Source organism: Eucalyptus grandis, chromosome 8, assembly GCF_016545825.1.
Source record: "Eucalyptus grandis isolate ANBG69807.140 chromosome 8, ASM1654582v1, whole genome shotgun sequence".
NCBI classification, from domain to species: Eukaryota; Viridiplantae; Streptophyta; class Magnoliopsida; order Myrtales; family Myrtaceae; genus Eucalyptus; species Eucalyptus grandis.
The window spans coordinates 18,240,755-18,262,036 of NC_052619.1; the positions used below are offsets into that span (position 1 = coordinate 18,240,755).

At 37.8% G+C, this 21,282-nt stretch overlaps 3 protein-coding genes across 7 annotated transcripts; all 3 read right to left on the reverse strand.

The window, feature by feature from the left end:
- Positions 1–440: 440 nt before the first annotated feature.
- LOC120286786 (probable mitochondrial adenine nucleotide transporter BTL3) lies at positions 441–2,739 on the reverse strand. The gene is made up of 2 exons (XM_039299284.1): positions 2,493–2,739; positions 441–997 (listed from the first exon to the last, which is right to left on the reverse strand). Exons 1-2 carry the CDS (start codon positions 2,709–2,711, stop codon positions 923–925), a joined length of 294 nt encoding a protein of 97 aa, XP_039155218.1. The 5' UTR covers positions 2,712–2,739; the 3' UTR covers positions 441–922.
- Positions 2,740–2,830: 91 nt separating this feature from the next.
- LOC120286785 lies at positions 2,831–6,164 on the reverse strand. Its single transcript, XM_039299283.1, has 2 exons — positions 5,559–6,164; positions 2,831–2,959 (listed from the first exon to the last, which is right to left on the reverse strand). Exons 1-2 carry the CDS (start codon positions 6,046–6,048, stop codon positions 2,880–2,882), a joined length of 570 nt encoding a protein of 189 aa, XP_039155217.1. The 5' UTR covers positions 6,049–6,164; the 3' UTR covers positions 2,831–2,879.
- A 6,612-nt stretch (positions 6,165–12,776) lies between these two features.
- On the reverse strand, positions 12,777–21,163 carry LOC104457033 (probable 3-hydroxyisobutyryl-CoA hydrolase 3). 5 transcript variants are annotated; one of them, XM_039299473.1, is made up of 14 exons: positions 21,050–21,162; positions 20,860–20,940; positions 20,707–20,775; positions 19,458–19,521; positions 17,594–17,673; positions 17,392–17,475; positions 17,144–17,228; positions 16,776–16,861; positions 16,545–16,666; positions 16,403–16,463; positions 16,201–16,302; positions 15,782–15,883; positions 15,271–15,377; positions 12,777–12,939 (listed from the first exon to the last, which is right to left on the reverse strand). In XM_039299473.1, the coding sequence occupies exons 1-13, from the start codon at positions 21,101–21,103 to the stop codon at positions 15,282–15,284; spliced, it is 1,086 nt and encodes a 361-aa protein (XP_039155407.1). In that variant the 5' UTR covers positions 21,104–21,162; the 3' UTR covers positions 12,777–12,939; positions 15,271–15,281. The 5 variants fall into 5 exon arrangements, with proteins under 5 accessions (XP_039155407.1, XP_039155405.1, XP_039155408.1 ...); XM_039299471.1 differs by lacking the exon at positions 12,777–12,939 and adding an exon at positions 14,606–14,894 and having other exon boundaries at positions 15,336–15,377; XM_039299472.1 differs by lacking the exon at positions 12,777–12,939 and adding an exon at positions 14,779–14,894 and having other exon boundaries at positions 21,050–21,161.
- Between the last annotated feature and the right edge of the window lie 119 nt (positions 21,164–21,282).

Sequence of the window (21,282 nt, forward strand, 5' to 3'; positions counted from 1 at the left end):
CAGTTTACCTATAAAATGATCATTTGTAGTTTACCTATAAAATGATCATACAACTGAATATGTTTTAAAAGACGTTTTTCGAGTTGAGAACTACATTGGCAAGAACCAAACACATTTCCGAGAAATTCAATGAAAATGAAAACCAAAAGCAATTTTGCGAACCAAACGAACCCGTAGAATCTATGTTTACAAACTGGACAATGCCAAATTGAATCACTGTAGAAGCTTGCTACTTAAATGCTAAATGATAACTTCTCCTTTTATGCCATACTCCTAAATGGTAATTAAGTAGGTGAATAATCAGCTTCCAAGTGGATTATTACCATGTCAATAGCAGTTGGATAGAGTTTTTTGCACTCGGAAATAAAAAAAAAAAAAAAAAAATTAGAGAACTTCGGCAAAAATCCAAGTAGTGTCAGGCACGTAAAGAATGGATTAGCACCTTCCATATTCAACATATTTTCCTAAACATCTACATTTACATTTCCGGCTAAACGCGCAAATACACTAGTAAAATCAACTCTGACAGGTCTTGCTTTGCAGATGTAAAAGCCATGAAAAACCTAATGCAACGGCAAGGCACCTCTTAAATCATCATAAACATCAACACATCAACAAACACTAGATTGACAAACTAAAAATCAAAAATTGCTTTTGTGTTAAACCTAATGTAAGAAATTAAGGTAAGTAAGCATGATATAAACAAATTCCTCTCTTCGCTTCAAGTTCATCGTGAGCATTTTACCATTCAAAAACAGAAGAAATTGAGGACAATCATAGAAATTACGACGAATTTTGACAGTGCAAAAGAAGAAAGAGTTTCCTTTCTGAAACATCAGAAAGCACCTTTCAATGAAACAAGTCTAAACGTTATCCTCAAGACTTTCCCGGGTATATCCTCAATGATAAGCTCATGAGCTCTTTATGTTGACTCCTCTTTGAGAACTATCTTCATGAACTTATATACTAAGTAACTTATAGCAGCTGAAGGCAAAACCTGAAAATTGCGAAGAATGCCCAAAATAAAAACACATTAACAAACTGACCATCAGCATACCAGGTCAACATTTTCTTGAAACTAGGGAAATTACCAAAACAGCCACTGTATTATTGCAATGGAAAATGCTAACCAAGCGTCGGACATTAACACGCAACACCAGCATGAAATATATATATATATATGTATATATGTATATATATATATATGTATGTATGTATGTATGTATGTATGTATAACAAAAAAAGTTGGAGGAGAAATTGCAAAGACAGGTCCACTTTCCATTTTGGTGCTCGTACTTTATTTAGGGACATATTTGGTTCCTAAAGTAATTTTTTAACAAAAAAAGTTGGAGGAGAAATTGCAAAGACAGGTCCACTTTCCATTTTGGTGCTCGTACTTTATTTAGGGACATATTTGGTTCCTAAAGTAATTTTTTAGCTTGATACCAAGGTAAATTTTATTTCAATGAACACAAATAAAACGTGTTGGTTTAATTGTCAAAGAACCTATGTGCTGTCAAGGTGGATAAAACTGTAAGAAAAAATGACCATACCCTAGAGTTGTAATTATCTCATCCGATCCTCATGGGCCAAATTCCTCAAAAGCAATACTCAAGTATTGACCATTCATGGAAAACTGCTATGAGGTTTCCAGTTTTGTACTAGTCACAACATGTTTGACCCAACTGTCAGTCTTTAGCATTGAATCAGCTTCCCAAAATAAAAAGCAGGATCAAAGATCAACTAGCTCAGTGAAAATAAAATAAAATAAAATAAAATAAAATAAAGATAAACGGACCAAAAATTGAACGGAGGCAATGGTTTATGGACTGTTATTGTAATTTCCTCTACACTAAATTTTTTTTATCCCACATCAGTGTCACGTGTGCATCTCAGGTACTTATACAGCATTTTCTGATGATTTTCAGACAGAAAATATGGAATATGTCCCAAAATTGTGACTGGAGATTAGTTTAGGATCAAATTTGTCATGAAATAAAATACGAGGATCAAAGTCGGACAAGGGTGATAGAAGGAGGACCACTAATTTCCACAAAAAAGTTCAAATCTAATTGACATATTGACATGATATTAACAACAGCTATGCAGAAAGATGGCATTATAATGCAATTGTGTTCTTTCATTGCTGGTAAAGACTAAACTACTGATCTAAGATAAAGCACGAACCTCAAACAGCCACAGAGTTCATAAGTGGCAAAGAAATTGCTGATGTCAGACTCATATGCTTCTTTAAAGGCAATGGAGATGAACGTCACTCTGAGCTCTCACAATCCACATTATCTAATATAGACTTCAACAGATGACAGACAAATGGAGCGGTTCAATGCCTATTGCAAACCACACTTTCTCTGCTTTCTTTTTCCTATTCATTTTTTTGTCGTTTTTGGTTATATTTAAATGTAATATGCATAAGGAATTTCCACACAAGCATATTAGTCAAAGAATTTGATGTATTAAGATCAGATTCATACCTGCAGTGAACTGGGACTTAAACCAGCATAGAGGGCAGGAACACCACCTTGCTCAACAATCTTGACGCAACTCGCAAGTGGACTTAATCTTGTTGTCCATAATTGCATTTGAAGTTGTCTCCGCACTACTTCATATGGGTAAGTTGCTGCTTCAGAACACGCACCAGCGATTGCTCCATAGAGCAAGGTCCTAATGGGACCAAGTTCCAGTTGTTCCATGGCATTCAATTCCTGGCCTTCTTGCTTCGTATGTTTGAGTCTCTTCCTCCCCTCAGGTGTATGCAGATAAGCGATTTCAGTATATCGTAAACACCGTAGAAAACAGCACCTGAAGGCGCCATGGCTACGATTGCAGGCATCAGACCCTTGTAGAGAGAGAAGAATCCTTCAGTTTGCACCATGTGTCCTGAAGTGCCAATTATGCCACCCAAAGCCTCCCCTCCTGGTGCCACCATCTTTGTCCTTATCTGACAGGAAAAACAGGAAAATATCACTTTTTGGTATACTATCCAGGGATGATGTGAACCAATTTGATGCATAAGCAGCACACCAAACGAACATGCAAGGCTTCAATTCTGCAGTGCGTGACAGTTAACACAATAATCACTACATATAACGAATGATTTATGTGGAGTCCGAAAAATTTGGACCGTAATTTAAGTACAGATCATGTAGTTTTAAGGCTTTTAATTTGCTTTTAGAAGCTAAAAAATCAAATCACTACGATAGCAACTTCGCTGCAGTTTCATTGCTGTACACGTTCTGCTGACTTGTTCAGTCTATGCAGTTATCCTGTTTTAAACATACTTCAATTTGCAGTTATGCAGCTAGTGATTCAGCTCTACAACAAAGTATGGGTTATCTTACAATAAACAGCGCAGAGATAAAGCTCCTTATGAGGCATGAAAAGAGAAAACAAGAATAAATTTCACATACTGTGTCCATTGGCAGACACAGCAAAGCAGCAGTAATCCCAGCCATGGCACCAGTGACAAACCTCTCAAAGTTCGTAGCTTACTCATTTCCAAGACAACTTCAGCCATTTATTTCTGTATGTGTCATAGGCATAGAAGTTGATGGCCTTAAATGGAGCCATACAAAGTTTATTGACAAAATTTCCTTTCCAAAAACCTTTCAGACCTTGGGTAGCTGAAATTGTCTTGATGAGATCAAAAAGATTCTCTCTCAAGAGGGGCAACAACAGTTCTGGTGGAAAAATTAGAATTTTATATGCAATTCAAGCAGGTTTTGTCTTGGTAGATACAGGGAAACAGTTTGAAAAACAAGCTAAGCATCACCCAGCAACTTTTTTTTTTTTTTTTAATTTCACTTCTGCAGAGGGCAATTTATTGGCAGAAAAAGCACTTCTCTGCTTCTGGAAAGGAAAATCCACCATTACATGATGCAACTTGCCTATTTACTGTTCTCTGGAAGGCACGAGGAGGTTTCTAAGTACTCTCTTAGCACAGAATTTGAATTTATGCTAAACCAATTAGATTAACACATGTTTATCTTTTAATCCATAATCACTTCTCAACAGACCTAACACATCCTTTGTAAAGCCCAATCCATAATCTTCCATAGTAAAATTCCCTTAAAACTTTATCCCAACAGGCATGTAGACAGTTAAATCCTCACACCAAAAGAAAACATATTAAATTCTACACACTGACCACAACTCAAAACAACGTTGGATTCAATTCAAATGCAGTTTAGCCAAGTGTGGGTTTAGAAGTAAAAGTCTCTTGACCACATTTCATTTTTATTTTGAGATATTTCTAAGTTTGCAATGTACAGATGAAGTGACACTCGATCTGTGCTAACTGCAAGGAATGAACAAAGCAGAACAGAGATGGAAGCATGATGAATATTAACAACTTAGGTGATAAACAACAAGAGTAAAATCCAAGATGCAATAATCCCAGATATGACAAAAGATGTACAACTAAGTGACAAGAAAACGATTAGATCTAGTTAGCTATATACCAGGGAAGATCAGATCAACAAAAAATGGCCTGTCAAGTTATCTGAACATATAAAAGGGTCGCTGTTGAGGTGGTGTTTTTGCAGGACTTTGCCAGCACAGCCAAAGAAAGTGACGAGATCCTAACTGCAATAATCAAAACTAACTAGAAACATCGAAACTGTATATACATAACCCCACCTCCCTCCCCAACACCCCCCCCCAAAAAAAAAAAAAAAAAAAAAAAAAAAAAACAATAGCACAATGAAACCAAAGACGATAGATATCTAATATCTTCTTCTTCTTCTTCTTCTTTTTGGTTGTGTTTGGTTGGGGGGGAGGGGGAAGCTTGGATGAAACCTAAACCATCCTCCACACTTCATCAAGACAAAATAGCCAGTACTAAACTGCAGTGACCAGCCAAAACCATCCAGAGAGAACCGGTGTTTCTCCTAAATCCATCAGGTTCCACACGTAGGGAGAAGAAAGCAAAATCAAGTAACATCTCAGCCGCATAACATGCTAAATTGCTATGAGAAAATAAGAGAGGCCCTTTTGAAGCTAAACATCCCCAATGCAGAGAAACAACTTTCATCTATAGGCTTTCCAACAAGCTTCACATACAATCGGACAACAAAGAATCATGGCAAGAGCCAACAAAACATGAATTCAACCATCTTATCAGCTCTCCAATGCCATCCCAGAGTTTACATCGCAAAATGTAGACACCGCAAGAATAATTTTACATAACCATTTATAATATATTATTCCAGCAATATCCGAAGCCAAAGATATTCATTGACTTTCCACGACAAAATCTCGGACTTTGCCCGTGGTTACTCCAGACTACTACATATGGATTCACAGTCACCGGGGGAAAGAAAGTTGGCAACAATGATTCAAAACATACCATTGAATGGTACTCTACCAAAAAAAAAAAAAACATACCATTGAATGGTAGAACATGTTATTAATGAGAAGTACCAAATGCCACCAAGTCATGTTGTAAACAGATGGTTACAACACTAACCACAACACCAGAAAAACTCCCAAGAAATCCCCCACGCCCCCTACCCAAAAAAAAAATAAAAAATTCTACCTACCAGACTTCATAAAACTCCAAGGGAACTTGGCACCACTCCCTCCTCTGACCCTCTCGCCAAACTCCTTCTCCCGCTTCCTCCTCTCCCTATCCTCCCCCTCCAGCCAATGCCTCCTCCGCTCCCCTTCCTCGACCATGCTCGACCCGCCCTTCTTGTTGGCGCTCCGCCTGTCCTCCTCGACGACCCGGATGGGGAACAGGTCCGGGGAGACCGAGAGCGGACTCCGGAGCGTGACGTAGGCCTTCTTGTAGTCGGGCTTCGCGACCAGCAGCCCGCCCCGCTTCTTCTTCTTGCCCTCCATGTTGAGCGTCCGCACCTTGTCGACCTCGAAGCCGTAGAGGGACTCCAGCACGCGCTTGATCTCGATCTTGAATGCCGACGGCACGGTCTTGAGGGCGACCTCGGTGATGTTGGTGTAGGAGGTCGGCATCAGGAGCTTGATGGGCAGGTTCGCGAAGTGGACGACCCGTCGCCCCAGTCTGCTCCCCATTCTTTCTTGGGTCGGTCTTGGTTTGGCCGCTCGAGCTTCGCAGCTGCTAGGCAGAGTGGATTTTGAGGGTTGAACGAGTTCTTGTTCTTCGGTCTTCGAAGTTCTGCAAGAGAAGGAGGAGCAGCCGAGGCTTTTCAAGCATGACGAAGACGACGACGACGATGACGTGGAGGGGAATAGGTGGGCCGGGCTTGTACCGCATTGGGCCGTGAGTCTTGGAGCCCATGATTTTCTTTCGGTTGAAGCATCCTCATTTCGGTGGAGATGGTTTACTCTGCTTTCGGATTGGAATCTCTGGAATGTTGTTAGAAGTTTTCTTGACTAAGGATCTGTTTGGTGATATTTCAAACATTTTAGCCATCTGTAAAATGTGTCTGTTCTTCCGCCCCACTAATCCATTATGCTCTGGTGTCTGAGAACATAATGTTTCATGTAGTAGGCCATGTTCTTGAAAATATTCTTTGAGTCTCCATCATTATCACTTCTCAAAATTTGTAATTTCCACCAAACTGTGTTTGCACCATTTTATGAAACACTTGAAAAACATTAGCCACTTCATCCTTATGTTTCAAAAAATAAAGCCAAGTCATCTAGTGCAATCATCCAGAAATATAACAAATCAATGATTTCCCGAAACTGTAGTAATGGGAGAAGCCTACAAACATCAGAATGGACTAAGGAAAATGCAACACTACTTTTATTCAAACTAATTAGAAAATGGCACACGATGGCTTTTAGCCAAACTACAAATCTAACATTGAAAAACTAAATCTCATAAATTGGAAAATAATGCAGGAAGTAAATGTCTCATATAGCCAAATGAAGGATGCGACAATTAGCGATGCCATAGCCAAATTTGCTTCTCCTTGCTACTAGATAAGCCCTTGCACCTAGTGCACCCTCTCAAAACTGAAGTCATCCAAGTAAAAGAGCCCCCCTCTTAGTACCATGCCCAATTATCTCCTTTGTGAAGATATGACAAAATTGTGGATACTAATAGCACAATTCAAATCTTTAGCTGCCTACCCTACTGATATCAATTTTGTGGATAGAGATGGCACAAATAAAGTATTCAATAAATATATAGAAACGGAAATAGCAATAGTTCTAGCTCCCCATCACTGGATATACAATCCCATTAGCATTTGAAATATTCTGCTGCCTTGGTTTGGTAAGACTAACAAAATCGACTATTGTGAAGGTTATATGATATGTAGCACTTGAATTAATAATCCATTTACTACATGTATCCTGAGAGTTATTAATAAAAGCATGACCATAATTACCTTCACCTCTAGTGACTGACTTACTGTTCGGTTCTACCTGTGGCATAAGTGATAGCTGAACCTCTTCGGTCAAAAGTGACGCCTTCCCTTTTCCATCATTCATTGCACTCTCTGCTTGTTTGCATGCGTTCAGCTCCTTCCACCAATTAGGATACCCAATTAATTTGAAACACATCTCTCAGGTATGCTTCGCACTCCCATAATTGGAGCAACCGCCAACTGCTGTTGAGGAAGATTTGCTTCGCAATGCTTCACCCCATCGACCTCCTCTAGTCAAATCACTCAGCTTTGTCATTTGTAAAGCCAGCATTTCCCGAGTTTGATCAAAGATTTGTGGTCCTATTTTGCCTCCTCGAGACACCATAGTTGCAGATGGGTGTGTGGTATCTCTGTGTGCCAGCATCACACTTTGTTATATGTCCGTTGATTGAACATGAGCATAGACCCACTCAACTATGTGAAAATGCTACATTTGAAGCACATCTACTCGAACATTCCAAGAGACCATCCAACCCGTCAAGGACGATGTATACTCGATCTTCTTGAATAGCTGAATTATATCGCTTGATATCAATAAGGCAAACCATTGGATTCGAGCAGTGAAAGTCAATCTCTCTCCACAAATGCAAATCGTTATAATAGGTCTCAATAGTTCCTCTAGATTGTCTCATCCTAGTCACATGCCGTTTTAGATCTTAAACGAGGGATGCATCAATTCCATCCAAAAAGGTGGTAGTGACCAAATCCCAAACTACCTTCGCGGTTGGAAATCGGATAAAATTCCCAATCAAGACAGGTTCCATCGAGTTTATCAACCATCCCTTTATTGTGGAGTTTGCTGTTTTCCATTTGCAAAATTCAGGATCGATAGGTTCAGGCCAAAGATTGATATATTCCAATTTATCTTTCCTAGAGATGTACATCTCCAAGACCTAGGACCATAAACCATAATTAGTCCCATCCAACTTTATTGAAATCTGTGGAGTAAATGACTCATTTAACTATGTCTGATTCTGAATTTGATTCTGGCTCAAAATGTCCTTCATTCAAAATGTCCTTCATTCGATTCGTCAAATCCTCCAAAATGGTAATCGCAAGATTGGATGTCTCTCCTTGCCTCTAATGAGGCACCACATCACCTTAGCCTGGCATAGCTTTGGATCACTCTCCTGGGCAGCTCTCCAATGGAATCAAGTTACTATTGTCGACGTTGGTGAATGGGTAGCTTGCAGATGAGTTGGCAGCAATTCCAACGGCAATACACAGAGCAACACCAATCTAGGTCGCGACGCATTGGGCAGAGATGTTGCTGCCTATGATAGGTTAGAGTACCGTTAATCTTAACATGGTATCAGTGCAAGGATCGGAGACGCGCCAAATTGACTTCCCTTATATTGGCGTTGGTCAAATTGTGGCACAAGAAATCTCACAATAGTAATGCGACTCAAAAGTAAGTCGGGTGAATCTGGTCGGTAACGGAGCAGCAACGGCATGGTAATCGAAACAGCGCGGTGGCGGAGGTAACAGCAATGAAACCCCTGTCGTTAGGTCTGGTCTGGTCTATTTGATCAGATTTGGTTTGGGTCGATTTTAGAGTCCCTGATTTGACTCTGCTCTGATACCATATTAAAACATAAACTGAGAACTAGAAGGAAGGAGAAAGGAAGTGAAAGAACGAGAATGATGAAGACATAATTTTAGGGCAAATCTTCTTTTTCTTCTTTCCATCCTTGTACATGTATAAATTTGTAATACAAAATATAAGAATAACGGAAAAAATAAACAAAATAACAATACGATTACAATTTCTTACTTTTTCTCCAAGTATCTTTGATTAAATCAATTAAGATCAAGGTCAAGGATAAAATCGTTACTTTGTCCAACGTGTCCACACACTTAAGTCCTAAATCTTCTACTCTCTGCATATGAGTTCTAAAATTTGCAACTTCAATGCACTTTAGTCTTTAGTTAACTCTATGGATGGAAAGTATCATGTGACCTTTTCATTATTTTTTGAATCTCAGGAGTCCATTAAAGTTATGGCGGAGGTCCCTCAACATGGAAAATGACAATGGATGTCATATCTATAAGAATTTTTTTAAATATTAAATTAAAATTGAACTAATTTTTTTTTTAAGAAAAGTAGTTTATAGATTTAAACGAATCAAGTATCAATTTTTTTTTTTTTTAAAAAAGAACCTAGAAGTAATCAAACTGGTAGTTAAAAAGGCAAAAAAAAAAAAAAAAAAAAAAATTCGTGCCAGCACCCCCTTTACCAGCGAGCCTTGTTGGGGAATGGTCCACCCTCGCTAAAGCTTGACTAAAGCAAGCACCCTTGCCGGTGCGATGATGGTGCCAGGATAGCCCTCGTTAGGTAAGGGTGGGTAGCCCCTCACAATCTAAGTGGCATCAACACCAACTCGTGATAACGTAATACAACACACCGATATATTATTTATCAAAATATAGAGAATTTCGACACGTTAATACAAGTTATCTATTAATTATATATTTTTATATATACGTGATAAATTATTATTTTTATGATTATTTTAATCAAATTAATTTGACTTAAATTCACAAATAAATAAATAATAATAAAATAGTCTAGAATGAATTTATACTAAAAATATTAATCCTTTATTTGTTAGTATAATTCATTATATCAATTTGACAAATTCAATTCTATTCCAATCATCCATAAAACTTGAAGAAAAAAATAAACAATCTAGATTCTGGACTTGCATGACAAAACATATTGGAGGAGGAGAAAAAAACAAACTTGGGGTGAATTTTGTGTTACAAAGGTGAGAGTTAGGAAAGAAGAGAAAACTAGATTTTTCTTCTTTTCATTTTTTTATTATTATTATTATTATTTTATTTTTTTTTATTTTCTACAAATTTACATTTTGACCATTTTTTATTTTACAATTTTAAAATTAACTCCGTGTTTGTTGGAATCACGTGTCAAAATTTCAAACTCATATATTGGAATTCTTGACTCAGTATTGGAGAGTGTCGGGAGAGATGATCAGGTGTTAGATTTTTGACACGTGTTGATCAAGTGTCAAAAAGTGTTGAAACCTATTAGAGAGTGTAGGACACGCGTCAAAGTGTTTGACACAACACAAAAGCTACTAGAAAGTGTCAATACTTCCTTTCTCATGATTGCTAGTTCGCCAACCCATGGTGAGGGTAGCTCTTGCCAGTGTTCAGGCGAGCATCGTTAACCCTCTTTAGCTAACCGCCGCACCCTGCAACCCCCCACCCCTCAGCCAATCCTTCAGCCATATCTCTCTCTACCATCCTTTTTTTTTTTCCCCTTACTTTTGGTTGGTTTTTAAATTTTGAGACAATATTTGCATTTTTAGTTTTTAAATTTTGTTTATTCTTAGGTTTTTTCTTTGGCAACGTCACAAAACCATGTCAATTTGTGTCTGAGAACTGAAAAAACGATGGCTATTCCATGCATAGATCAAAAAATTAAGGGCGCATTTGGTAACCATTCTATTTTTGGGAACAATTTCTAATTAGAAATAATTCTTTTTTATTTTGTTTCTGGGAATAATTTTTAAGCATTTTAACCATTTTAGTAATTGTCCAAAAATTTTATTCTCGGAATAGAATTACGTTTGGTACAAAGTTATGAAAATTTATAATCCAAATCATTTTTTAAATTTTTAATAATTTTATTACTTTTTTTTTCTTTCTCTTCTTCTTCTTCTTCTTCAAGGGTTGCCGATTGTTGGCCTTGGAATGACTGGCAACCGACCAAATGAGGGCCTGTGACCTTGTTGGAGTGTTGCTGACCCTGACCGAGCCTCACCGGTAGCCGGGCGAGGCTCGACCTGGCCTAGATTTGGCGAGGCCGAGCTTGCCTAGCCGCCAAGCACGGCTCGACCTTGCGGGGCCATCGTGAGGTCGGCCTTGCCTTGGTTGGGTGAGGCCGACCTCGCGGTGGCCCAATAAGGTTGAGCCGCATCGGTGGCCAAGGGAGGCCCACCTGCCCATTAGCGAGGCTCGGCCTTGCTAGATTTGGCAAGACCAAGCCTCGTCGGTGGCTGGGTGCACCTCTAGCGAGCTCGCGGGCCTCGCCTTAGCTTGGTGAACTCACCGGACCGGTCATCAACGATCAATGGTGGCGGACGATGGCAATCGCACGATGGCAATTGAAGAAGAAGATAAAATAGAAAAAAATGGGTTAGCTTGATTCTAATTGTTCCCGGGAACGAAGAATTAACTTTTTTTTTTTTTTACTTCTCGATTCTATTCAAAATCTACTTTCGAGAACAAAAAAAAAATAGAAATTTATTCTCAGGAATTCAGAAACAAAAAAATAGAAATTTATTCCCAGGAATAAAAATTTTATCAAAACATTTTTGTTCCAAATCTACTCTCGGGAACAAAAGAACATAAATTATTATTATTTGGCAAATTGCAAAACGCAGCCTAATTTAACGAACGAATGACATTTTCCGCCAACTCAAAAATGGCAGAGTTAATAAAAGGATCATCGAAATTATGAATTTTAAACTCAAATGTACACGGTCAACAAAAAAAGACTTAAACGTATGAATAAAGTTTTAAAATCCTAATGCACTAATATGACAAGTTTTAAAACTTATCTAAATATTCTCATTTCAAAATCTTGGAGCGTGAAGCACGAAGATCTCCGATCACCAATAACATCGGTGACTCCAGACATGACTTTTTTTTTTCTTTTGAAAAAAAAAAAAAAAATCTCTGAAGGAGAGAAGCGCCAGCGGTCTGATAGCTCGACAGGCTGATGATCTGCCTTTTGCTTAAGGATAGTTCCTAACTCTATGCAAAAAAGGCTGTGTCAAAGCAAACATAGGCTATGGAAATATCCCCTTCTTACATACGATCAGGACATGTGGAGACAGAGATTCAGCGCATGTCGTGAGCAAGTTCCCTATTCAAAGTAACTTTGAGTACAAGATTCTGAAAGATCGATCGGCGCAAGAAAAGATTTGGATAACAAAACACGATGATGAATTTAACTATTATGAAGGCCGGCCATACTAATTAAACTTTACTCTAAATCGTGTGAGGATCGGCAATGGAGAGTTCCATCAAGACCTTTAAATAGCCTGCGAAACTCAGCTTTAGAGAGCAGCATGCTAAAGAAGAACAGGAGAAAGAACGACATATTACATGGCTATTTCGGCTAAAATCTTGGTTATATCTGTCATCGGGCTAAACTTAAGCTGTCGTGCGGTAGGTGATCCGAACACGAGTGTAGTGGACAAGATCTGCAATGGAGGACATTTCGGACCGGATTATGCATTTGGAATCGACTTAGTTTCGGTTCTCAATGACATAAGTAGGAACACGGTGAGCAAAGGTTATAGCTACTAACAGCTCGCGAGGATTGTGCTACGGCTATGGAGCTTGCAATGGAGCCCTCGACAATCCAGCTTGTACGAAATACTTGAATTCCTAGACAGAGCAGATAAACCTCGAGTGTTGGTTTAGCATCGGGGCTCAGCTCAAGCTTCAGGACTGCAGAATCAGACACGAGAACTATCCATTCTCTGGGTGGTGACTCGCTTCGTTTCCCTTTATCGGAGGGGCTTGAGCTTTTCTGCAAAGCGTTCAAAAAGGGTTATGAGTATGACTTCGTTTGGGTCTATCTTGTGGGACATGGATCTGAAATGAAAGATGATGTTGACGAATGCAGAGCGACGAAAATTGAGTCTATTGCAATATAAAATATATAATTTGAAGAATATGCAGTCAAGATTCATGTGAGGATATTCAGTTTATTGATATTAATAAAATGCATGATTTGGAGTATCTTGAGCTCTTTCATCGGGAGATGTACATTATCAATACCATTATCAATACCATAAGTTGTGTATAATGCTTACTTTATCAGTGTCATAAGTTGTGTATGGCGCTCATTTTGGTGTCAAAAGTTTCCGTCGGATCACTTAAATGCCAAATCGGAGGAAAAACGATCACTTTGGTGCCACCGGCGAGAGATTTCAGCTAAAATGATTACATGGCTTTATTTAAAAAAAAAATCGACAAGGCCTTTAAACGCCATTGTTTTCCATCCTCCTTAAGAAAACGACGTCATTTTGCCATCCTAAGTGGATGGCCTCAAGAAACGATGTCGCACAACTCATTTGGGTTATTTTTTATTTTTTATTTGGGGATTGAAATTAGGGTTTTTTTGTCCGATCCTCGCCCAACGGGCCATCGTCGCTCGGCCGCCGTTGCTCAGCCGCCGTCGCACAGCCAAAGTTGCTCAGCCTCCGTCGCTCAGCTGCTGTTGCTCGGCCTCCGTCGCTTGGCCAAAATCACTCAGCCTCCATCGCTCAGCCTCCGTCGTACTAGCACCGTGTCGCAATCTTGGTAACATTTCACCAGCTTCAACGTCCTCAAATTCTTCAAGCTTGGACTGCGTCCAACAACTCAGAGTGGGCGTGGAGGGCAAGCCTTCGGTGGCTCTAGCCTTCGAATCGCAAGACAGTGGCAGCGCACGAGGGAGCACCGACCCGGGTCACCGAAGCCTAGGTATCGAAAGATGTAGGCTAGGCACTCGTTGGGGAGATAGAAATGGAGAGGGAGAGATCGGGGGCGGCGCACTCGTCGGCGGCCTCCCCAAGCACTGGCCAGATCATGGCCTTCGACTTGGCTGCCAAGTGGCCATTGTCGGGGTTGGGGTTGGGGTCGAAGCCGCGGCTGCCGAGCATGGGGGCCGTCAAGGACGGCGATTGGCTGGAGATTTAGGGTTTTGAATGGGGGAGACACACCAAATGATGTCATTTTGTTATTTAAATGCTAACTGTATTCTCCGATGAGCCACATTAGTTTCAAAAATTAATAAAAAAAGTGTCACGTCGGATTTCCGGCCAATCAGATCAGAGTTGGCACTAAAATGATGGTTTTCAAACTTTTTGACACTTAAGTGATTTGACAGAAACTTTTGACACCAAAGTGAGCACTATACACAACTTATGGCACTGATAGTGTACTTCTCCCTCTCTCATTTGTTGCTTTTACTTGAGCTAACCTCTTATTAGAGATTGTGACAATTTATTTATTCAATTTGACATGTAGAATATATCCAAAAGTCCTAAAATGGTCTTCATATAATAGGATGAAAACTTTTTGGACAGTTGTCTTTAGAATTTGCTAGTGTCTATGATGGAACAAGAGGTATGGTAATAATAAAGGTTTATGATTGTACCCTTTTAACCAATCACGTATAAGATGATAATACGTGCCTTTGACTTTTGGAAATATCAAAAAAGACATATGTCGAGATCTTATGCCTTTGATATCGCTAACAAAAATAGATAGGTCCCATGCATAAATATATAAATTGATAGATACATAGATGACGGTCCCTCTGCCTTCATAACGAAAAACTACAGATATGTTCTTTCAAAGCTTCGATCTCGTATGGTCAAGCAAGTCGAATGACCGTGCGGGGAGCTGCAGACAATTCCAATCATCATCATCCTCTAATGGTTTGAATACCATATCCACCATGTCTGCTCGGACTAACTCTAACTTTGGCGGGTCCCACTGTTTTCATCAAACTAAAATCAGCCTCATACTCAACCACGCTAATTGATGCATCCAATTTGTTAAATAAATCATTTATCTTAAAAGGTTAAGTTATTATGAAACGGATTAATAATATATTTATAGCATATGATTTCACAGAATTCTAACTTGCTCGGTACTTACGGATGATTATAGGATGTCAAATCTATTAGTTAAGTGAAACAAATGATTTGGACCGTCTTAGTTTAGGCAACATACTACCAATGACACATAAAGCCAAGCCTCAATCAAAGGATTTGGCATTAAAGAAAACAGATATCTAAAGCATGGTGTCTAAAGCATGATCTTATGACCATATTATATGTCAAATAAAGGGTTATGTCGTTGCTCTTACTGAATAAAGTTTCAAGATCCACCTCGACAAGTCAAATAGTAGGGTAATAGCTCAAATGTTTGCACCTTAGGCTTTTTGTCTTTATCGAATAACATTGCCCTTGAACCCTGCACCAAAACGGATTCAACAATGCATTACACAGATTGATAAGGAGAACAATAAGTGTGGAAAATGACATAAATGCTCGCCGACTACTGTGGTTACATGAATATTATATAGTCTGTAGGTCATTTAGACCAAGGTCATCTCCACCGCTGATGATATAGGCCTCATAGTTGGACCCATATAATCAATGATTGAGAGGATATTGATTTATGTCGTATATAGTCCATTTAATAACTTCTTATGAAGTTGCCTGAAAAGGTCAAGTGATGAATTAAAACTCTCATTAGGTACTTGAGTATGTCTTTTGTATTGAGAAATGTCCATTTAGAGTTTGTGACATCATTTATAAATGAAGTTTCACATGTTGTTTGTATTTCATCGTATTCACTACTCTTTCTTGGAGTACCTCATAGAAGTCATTGGTGATCTTCCTCCGGATAATGTTGCTGTGGATGGTGTACTCACGAGCGAGACATTGTTCAATCGTCTGACCACGCCCTTCTCTTATCTAATAATCAAAATCAACGAGCTCATTTGGTTGTTCGAACGGAGTGCTCCTCGTAATGTTGCACACTAATGATGGTCGATGTCATGCATGCAATCATGTGTACCATGTACTCTACAACTAAAGAAATAAACATATACATACGCATACGGTAATGTTGCTAATTGCTGAATATTTTCTACTCTCAAGATCCCATCTGCGCACACACCTTAAGAGCAGATTTTGAAAAGCGGGAACTATTTGTTAAATTTCCCTATCGTTTAGAAGTGTTAATTAGTAATATTTTCGCAGATAGTATACTCATTCTTCTTGCATATTACCGATCTCAGAAAAATCTTTAGGCTGGTCGGACTAGCAGACTTCATGTTGTTCACTGCATCGGCGATCCATTTCTCTGTCAAGTTATCTACCAACTCCTTTTCCTGCACCGTATAATTTCTCAGGCATACCGCCATTGCGATCGCTGCTTTGCAGATAAAATAGAAGAAAGAAAAAGGAAGAATCAACCTAATATATGCTTACAAGAGAATGCAGTATGCCCTCCACAGTCTGTCTTGAGAAGCATTTGTTTATGCTCTTCAATCTATTCCAACAATGAAGACTCTGGTGAAGAGATTATATTTGACAGGAATAGAGTGAAATGCTAGGATGGAATATCAGTAACCTTTTGTGGAAATCTTCCTCTTTCGTATTGGTTTTCTGAGCAAATTTGTCGATGACAGATAAAATTTCTGATGCATTTGATGAATCCACCGAAGAAAGAGCATGTTCTAAAGAAGGAAGATCCTATTGAGAAAATAGAGGGTTACCCGCGTAAATAAAATCATGTTGATTAATAAATACATCTATTATGCCTTGATTTTTCCTTCTAGAATCTCTACTGACTAGTAGTTACCTTGGAAAAGACAAAATGAGTTGCGAGGCCACACGCAAGCATCGTTGCTCCGTTCAGACGTGCTCCCGTTAGCCCTACATATTCACCTGCTCGACGTAATGCCACTTGTAAAATCGAAATGATAGTAAAATCCACTCCACACATAAGGTAGATGGATTAATGGGCAATTGGAAAACTTGGTACAATATACGCACACTGACTGATCAATTAGAAATTGCCAATAAGGCAAAAACACAAAGACGACAAATGGGAAAGTTTGATTCAACGTAATTCTCTGCCACTTTAATTCCCTTCCCACAAAGGACAATATACGTTTTCCGTGTCATCGAGAAGGACAAAAAGAAGAAGAAAAGGCTGTAGAAACTTACCAAAATAACCGGGAAGCTTGGATAGGAAATGAGATGCACCCACATCCGGAAAAAGTCCGATTGATGCTTCAGGCATTGCGAATACCTGCAACAATCTTCAAAAGATCAATTTTCTGTGGTAAGAAGAGAACTTTTAACAGATGTCTCGGCAGACATTGCAATGAACAAAGATCATACGCAATCTGCATTCATGAACATTGAGTTCAGTTTTTGAATATCAAATAAAACCATAGATGAAGATCATTTACCGTATTATCTGTCACGACTCGAAAGCTCCCATACATTGAGATTCCGGCTCCACTGCCCATTACAATTCCATCGATAAGGCATACCTTTTGATAATGTTCAAGTTGATTTAGAAGGGATGGTTAACTTAATTACAGATGCTGAATCATTTGATTTTTCAGCCATGTATAGTATTGTATAAGAAGAAAAGCCCGCAGATCTCACCAAAGGCTTTTTATAGGAAGCTATCAAGTAAGTCAAGGTGAGCAGTTTCTTGTAAGCGATTGCTCCGAAGCTCCAATGTCCTGAAGAGCTTAAGTATTACTAGAAATTACTAGGAAAATAAAATTTGAGACTTCTAATCTTAATGCAATAGGTGGAAAATGTGAAAATAATACCTGAAAAATAATCAATTACAATGTCTACCTGAACTTAGGTATATGTAATTATAAAGGCTGATTCAACGGTTCTATTGAAAGACAAAAACATTTTTTTTCAAGTTGGTTGATTTTCAAAAACGTTGCTAGGTGTAAAAAAAAAAAAAAAAATAAAAAGAACTGTTGTCATTTGATTTTCGATAATTTATTGGTCGCTTACTAACACTTTTTTTAAATTACCATCTTTTTAACAATTCACACATAATCAATTTTTCTTATCTTTTACCAACTTTTATTTGTCTTTTATATCAATGCCTTAAATCCATCGACTCTCTATGAATTACAAATCTTTATATGAAAGACTTACCAACCTTTTCCACTTGAACTATCAATTAGTTTTGGATTATTAACTCTCATTCAAGTTAACCACAAACATTTATATGGTTTTTCATAATTTATCAACTTTTGTTATTGTTTAAAAAAATTTATTTGTCATTTTATGAGCATTTTAAATTTTTCTTTGACTCTTATATGAATTCACTAGGCTTTATCAGTGTGACTTCCCAATTTCTCTCCTATCAAATTACAATTAATTTTGTTTTACCAATTCTCATTTCAGTTACTTACCGACATATAGTAGGTTTTTTTAAAAGTTACCAACTTTTCTATTAAGTTCCTAACTTTTATTCCCCTTGCTTACTAACTATTTTAATTTATCAATTCTTTCTAGATATTACCGACATTAATTAAAGTGTAATCAACCTTTTTTTTTTGATAAATCACCAACGAACTTTGCATTCTCAACTCTTAATTGAGTTAGTAGTTACCCACTTTTTTTTTATTACCAACTTCTTATTTATAACAAACAAAAAATTATAACATATTTTACCAACTTTTATTTACCTTTCTTACCCTATAAATGCAACAAATATCAGACAAAATTATTAATTTGAATATTTGAATTTTGGTTTTTCTCTAATTAACTCACAAATTCATCTTGGGTTATCAACTGCTATATGAGAAACCTAACAATATTTATTTGGTTCTTTTAATTTACCAACATTTCTTATCATTTGCCATGCTAAGTGCTCACCAAATTTCTAAATCAACTAACATTTTTAGAAGTTACAAACTTTAAGTAAAGTAATTACCGACTTTTCTCCAATTAAGTTACCAACAATTATTTGATTAATTTATATCTTTGACAAAAGAATTATTTTATATTTTATCAACTTTTTTTCACCTTTTCTTACAACACCTTAACTTTGCTAATTATTATATGAAATCACCGTCTTTATTTGTGCCTTCCCAACTTTTTTCCAACTAATTTACCAAGTAGTTGCAGCTTTCCATCTCTTATTTGAGTTACTTGACAACATTTATTATTTTCTAATATACCAAATTTTCCTATCGTTGATAATTTGTAATTATCATAGAACGTAGGCAATTTCAGAAAAGTGTCGGTAGGCTTCCAACAAGTCACTTAGGAAAAAGTCACCTATCACTTATTTTTACAAATCGTCTTTTGACACTTGCTAACATCTGCAGAAATTTACAGGCACAGAAAAAAAGTTCCACATTTTTTTTACCTGCGATAGTAGAATTTGGCATGACTATATGATTCTCCAGCTAATAAAATAAGTTATTGCATTTTTCAGGGGTTAGAGTGATATGAAACACAATTAAAGGAGAGCAGATCTGGATTTGATCACCTGTTAACATGAAGCACATATTTGAAATAAGATCACCACCCGAACAAAATGCTTGGCCATTTCCCTAATGAACATGTGAGCAAGAGGCAAAGAATAACATAAATGACAAAAATCAGCTCACGTATATCTCAGAGAATGTATTATTCGATCAGATAGAGGATGATCTATTCATGTTGGAGGTACAAATGAAAACTCGTGCACTCAATTATCTACTTTTGAATCATAATACAAGGCCTCTCTTTATGTACACACGCCACTTTAAAAATATATAAAAATTCATGCCCTTTATATGTGAAATAACACAACCTTTACTCATATTCTTCGTATCTGAGGCAACACGACTTTACAATCCTAATATATCTATCGATCTTGCCTTCAAAACAATTTTTTTCTTCAATGTGTGGTTTTTATATTTTATAGAGGAAAAATCATTCATATTACTACAAAAAGTTTGATGCCATCTTTCCAGTGTCGTGTTGATTGAGTTTAAGTGAAGTACTAGTCATCTAAATGTTTGATTAATTAACTCACAAATTAATTATATCTTGCTCGTAAACAAATTGGATTTGAAGATCAATTTAATCAGATATCTAAGGGAATCGAGTCATTTTACATGTTATTTGTTGTGACCAACTTAGGATCTCATATTTATTTGCCATTTTATATGATGATTTGCAGATTGAGCGCAAATCGTGACGGTTAAGACAGTGATTTCTTCTGTGGTTCCACTGTTGCTTTGTTCTTCGGATAAACATTGATTATTTTTACTAAAAAAGTTTTTTTGAGTTTTATATTTGTTGTATTGTTCAATAATTTCATATATGCTTGCTTTTTTTTTTCTCAGCAATGTCCTGTTCGGTTTATTATATCAACATTTGCTTAATGAAAGGTATAATAAATTAGTTTTATAAATCTCGTTACTTCATTTATTTGGCTTTTTCTTCATCTCAATTATACACCTAGTGTTTTCCAATTGAAAGTACTCATGACATGGACAAATGTTTAATTCGCTGCCTGTACAAATCATCCATATGTTGTATTAATTTCTTTAGCCACGTACTTTTTTACTCTCACACTATGATGAAAATGAAACATCAAGCATAACTTATCATTTTAGACGAAAAGAAAAGACAAAATTAATAAGTTAAATTTTAATGACCGGTAAATGAACCGTCAACTAGTGTTATTTACTTAGATATGTACTGGCAACTAGGAAGAAGGGACAAGCATAAGCACAATCTCTAATTACCTTCAAAATAACAAGGTTGGCGGTATGATCGTCCTCGTAGATTCGCAACTTCCTAATCATCTGAGAAGCCTGCGAACTCGGACGGGACGATTACAAGCATGAGCAATGGAGACATGTAAACAAGTGAAGAACGAAGCAGAGGGACGCTCTCACCATTTCGAAAGTGATGGAGTTCAACCTGGAAGGCCGGTTCAGGACCACCTTCCTCGCTCCTAAACTTTCTTCGAACAGTACCTGCGGGCCGGTGGTTAAACAGAGAGGCGAATGAGATCGTCGTCTATCGGGGCCACCGAGCATGCCTTACATCCGAATGGACGGAGACCAATGAGTAGAGAAGGCTCACCGGCGGCTCGTCTAAGCCTCTGCAGAACAACTCAGCGGTGCTCAGAGCCTGCATCCTTCGCTCTCTCGCTCTGATCTCTCACTCCTGTTTTGGGCTGCACAGGGACCTGGAAGGATGCTCAAATTCCTACTTTTATGCAGATCAAAGTAATGATGTCATGAGAAGTGCATCTTACATAAGCATACGCAACCTCATTCATTCTAATTTATGATTCTACTATTCAAGAGATACGT

Excerpts from the sequence above, each read along its gene's own strand:
- LOC120286786 (XM_039299284.1), bottom strand. The coding sequence starts at position 2,711 with ATGGAACAACTGGAACTTGGTCCCATTAGGACCTTGCTCTATGGAGCA. Across the intron at positions 998-2,492 it reads TAAGTCCCAGTTCACTGCAG|GTTTTGCCTTCAGCTGCTAT; the intron begins GTATGAATCTGA and ends CGCAATTTTCAG.
- LOC120286785 (XM_039299283.1), bottom strand. The coding sequence starts at position 6,048 with ATGGGGAGCAGACTGGGGCGACGGGTCGTCCACTTCGCGAACCTGCCC. Across the intron at positions 2,960-5,558 it reads TTGGAGTTTTATGAAGTCTG|ATAAGGACAAAGATGGTGGC; the intron begins GTAGGTAGAATT and ends TTTTCCTGTCAG.
- LOC104457033 (XM_039299471.1), bottom strand. The coding sequence starts at position 21,103 with ATGCAGGCTCTGAGCACCGCTGAGTTGTTCTGCAGAGGCTTAGACGAG. Across the intron at positions 20,941-21,049 it reads GAGGCTTAGACGAGCCGCCG|GTACTGTTCGAAGAAAGTTT; the intron begins GTGAGCCTTCTC and ends ACCGGCCCGCAG. Across the intron at positions 20,776-20,859 it reads ACTCCATCACTTTCGAAATG|GCTTCTCAGATGATTAGGAA; the intron begins GTGAGAGCGTCC and ends CCGAGTTCGCAG.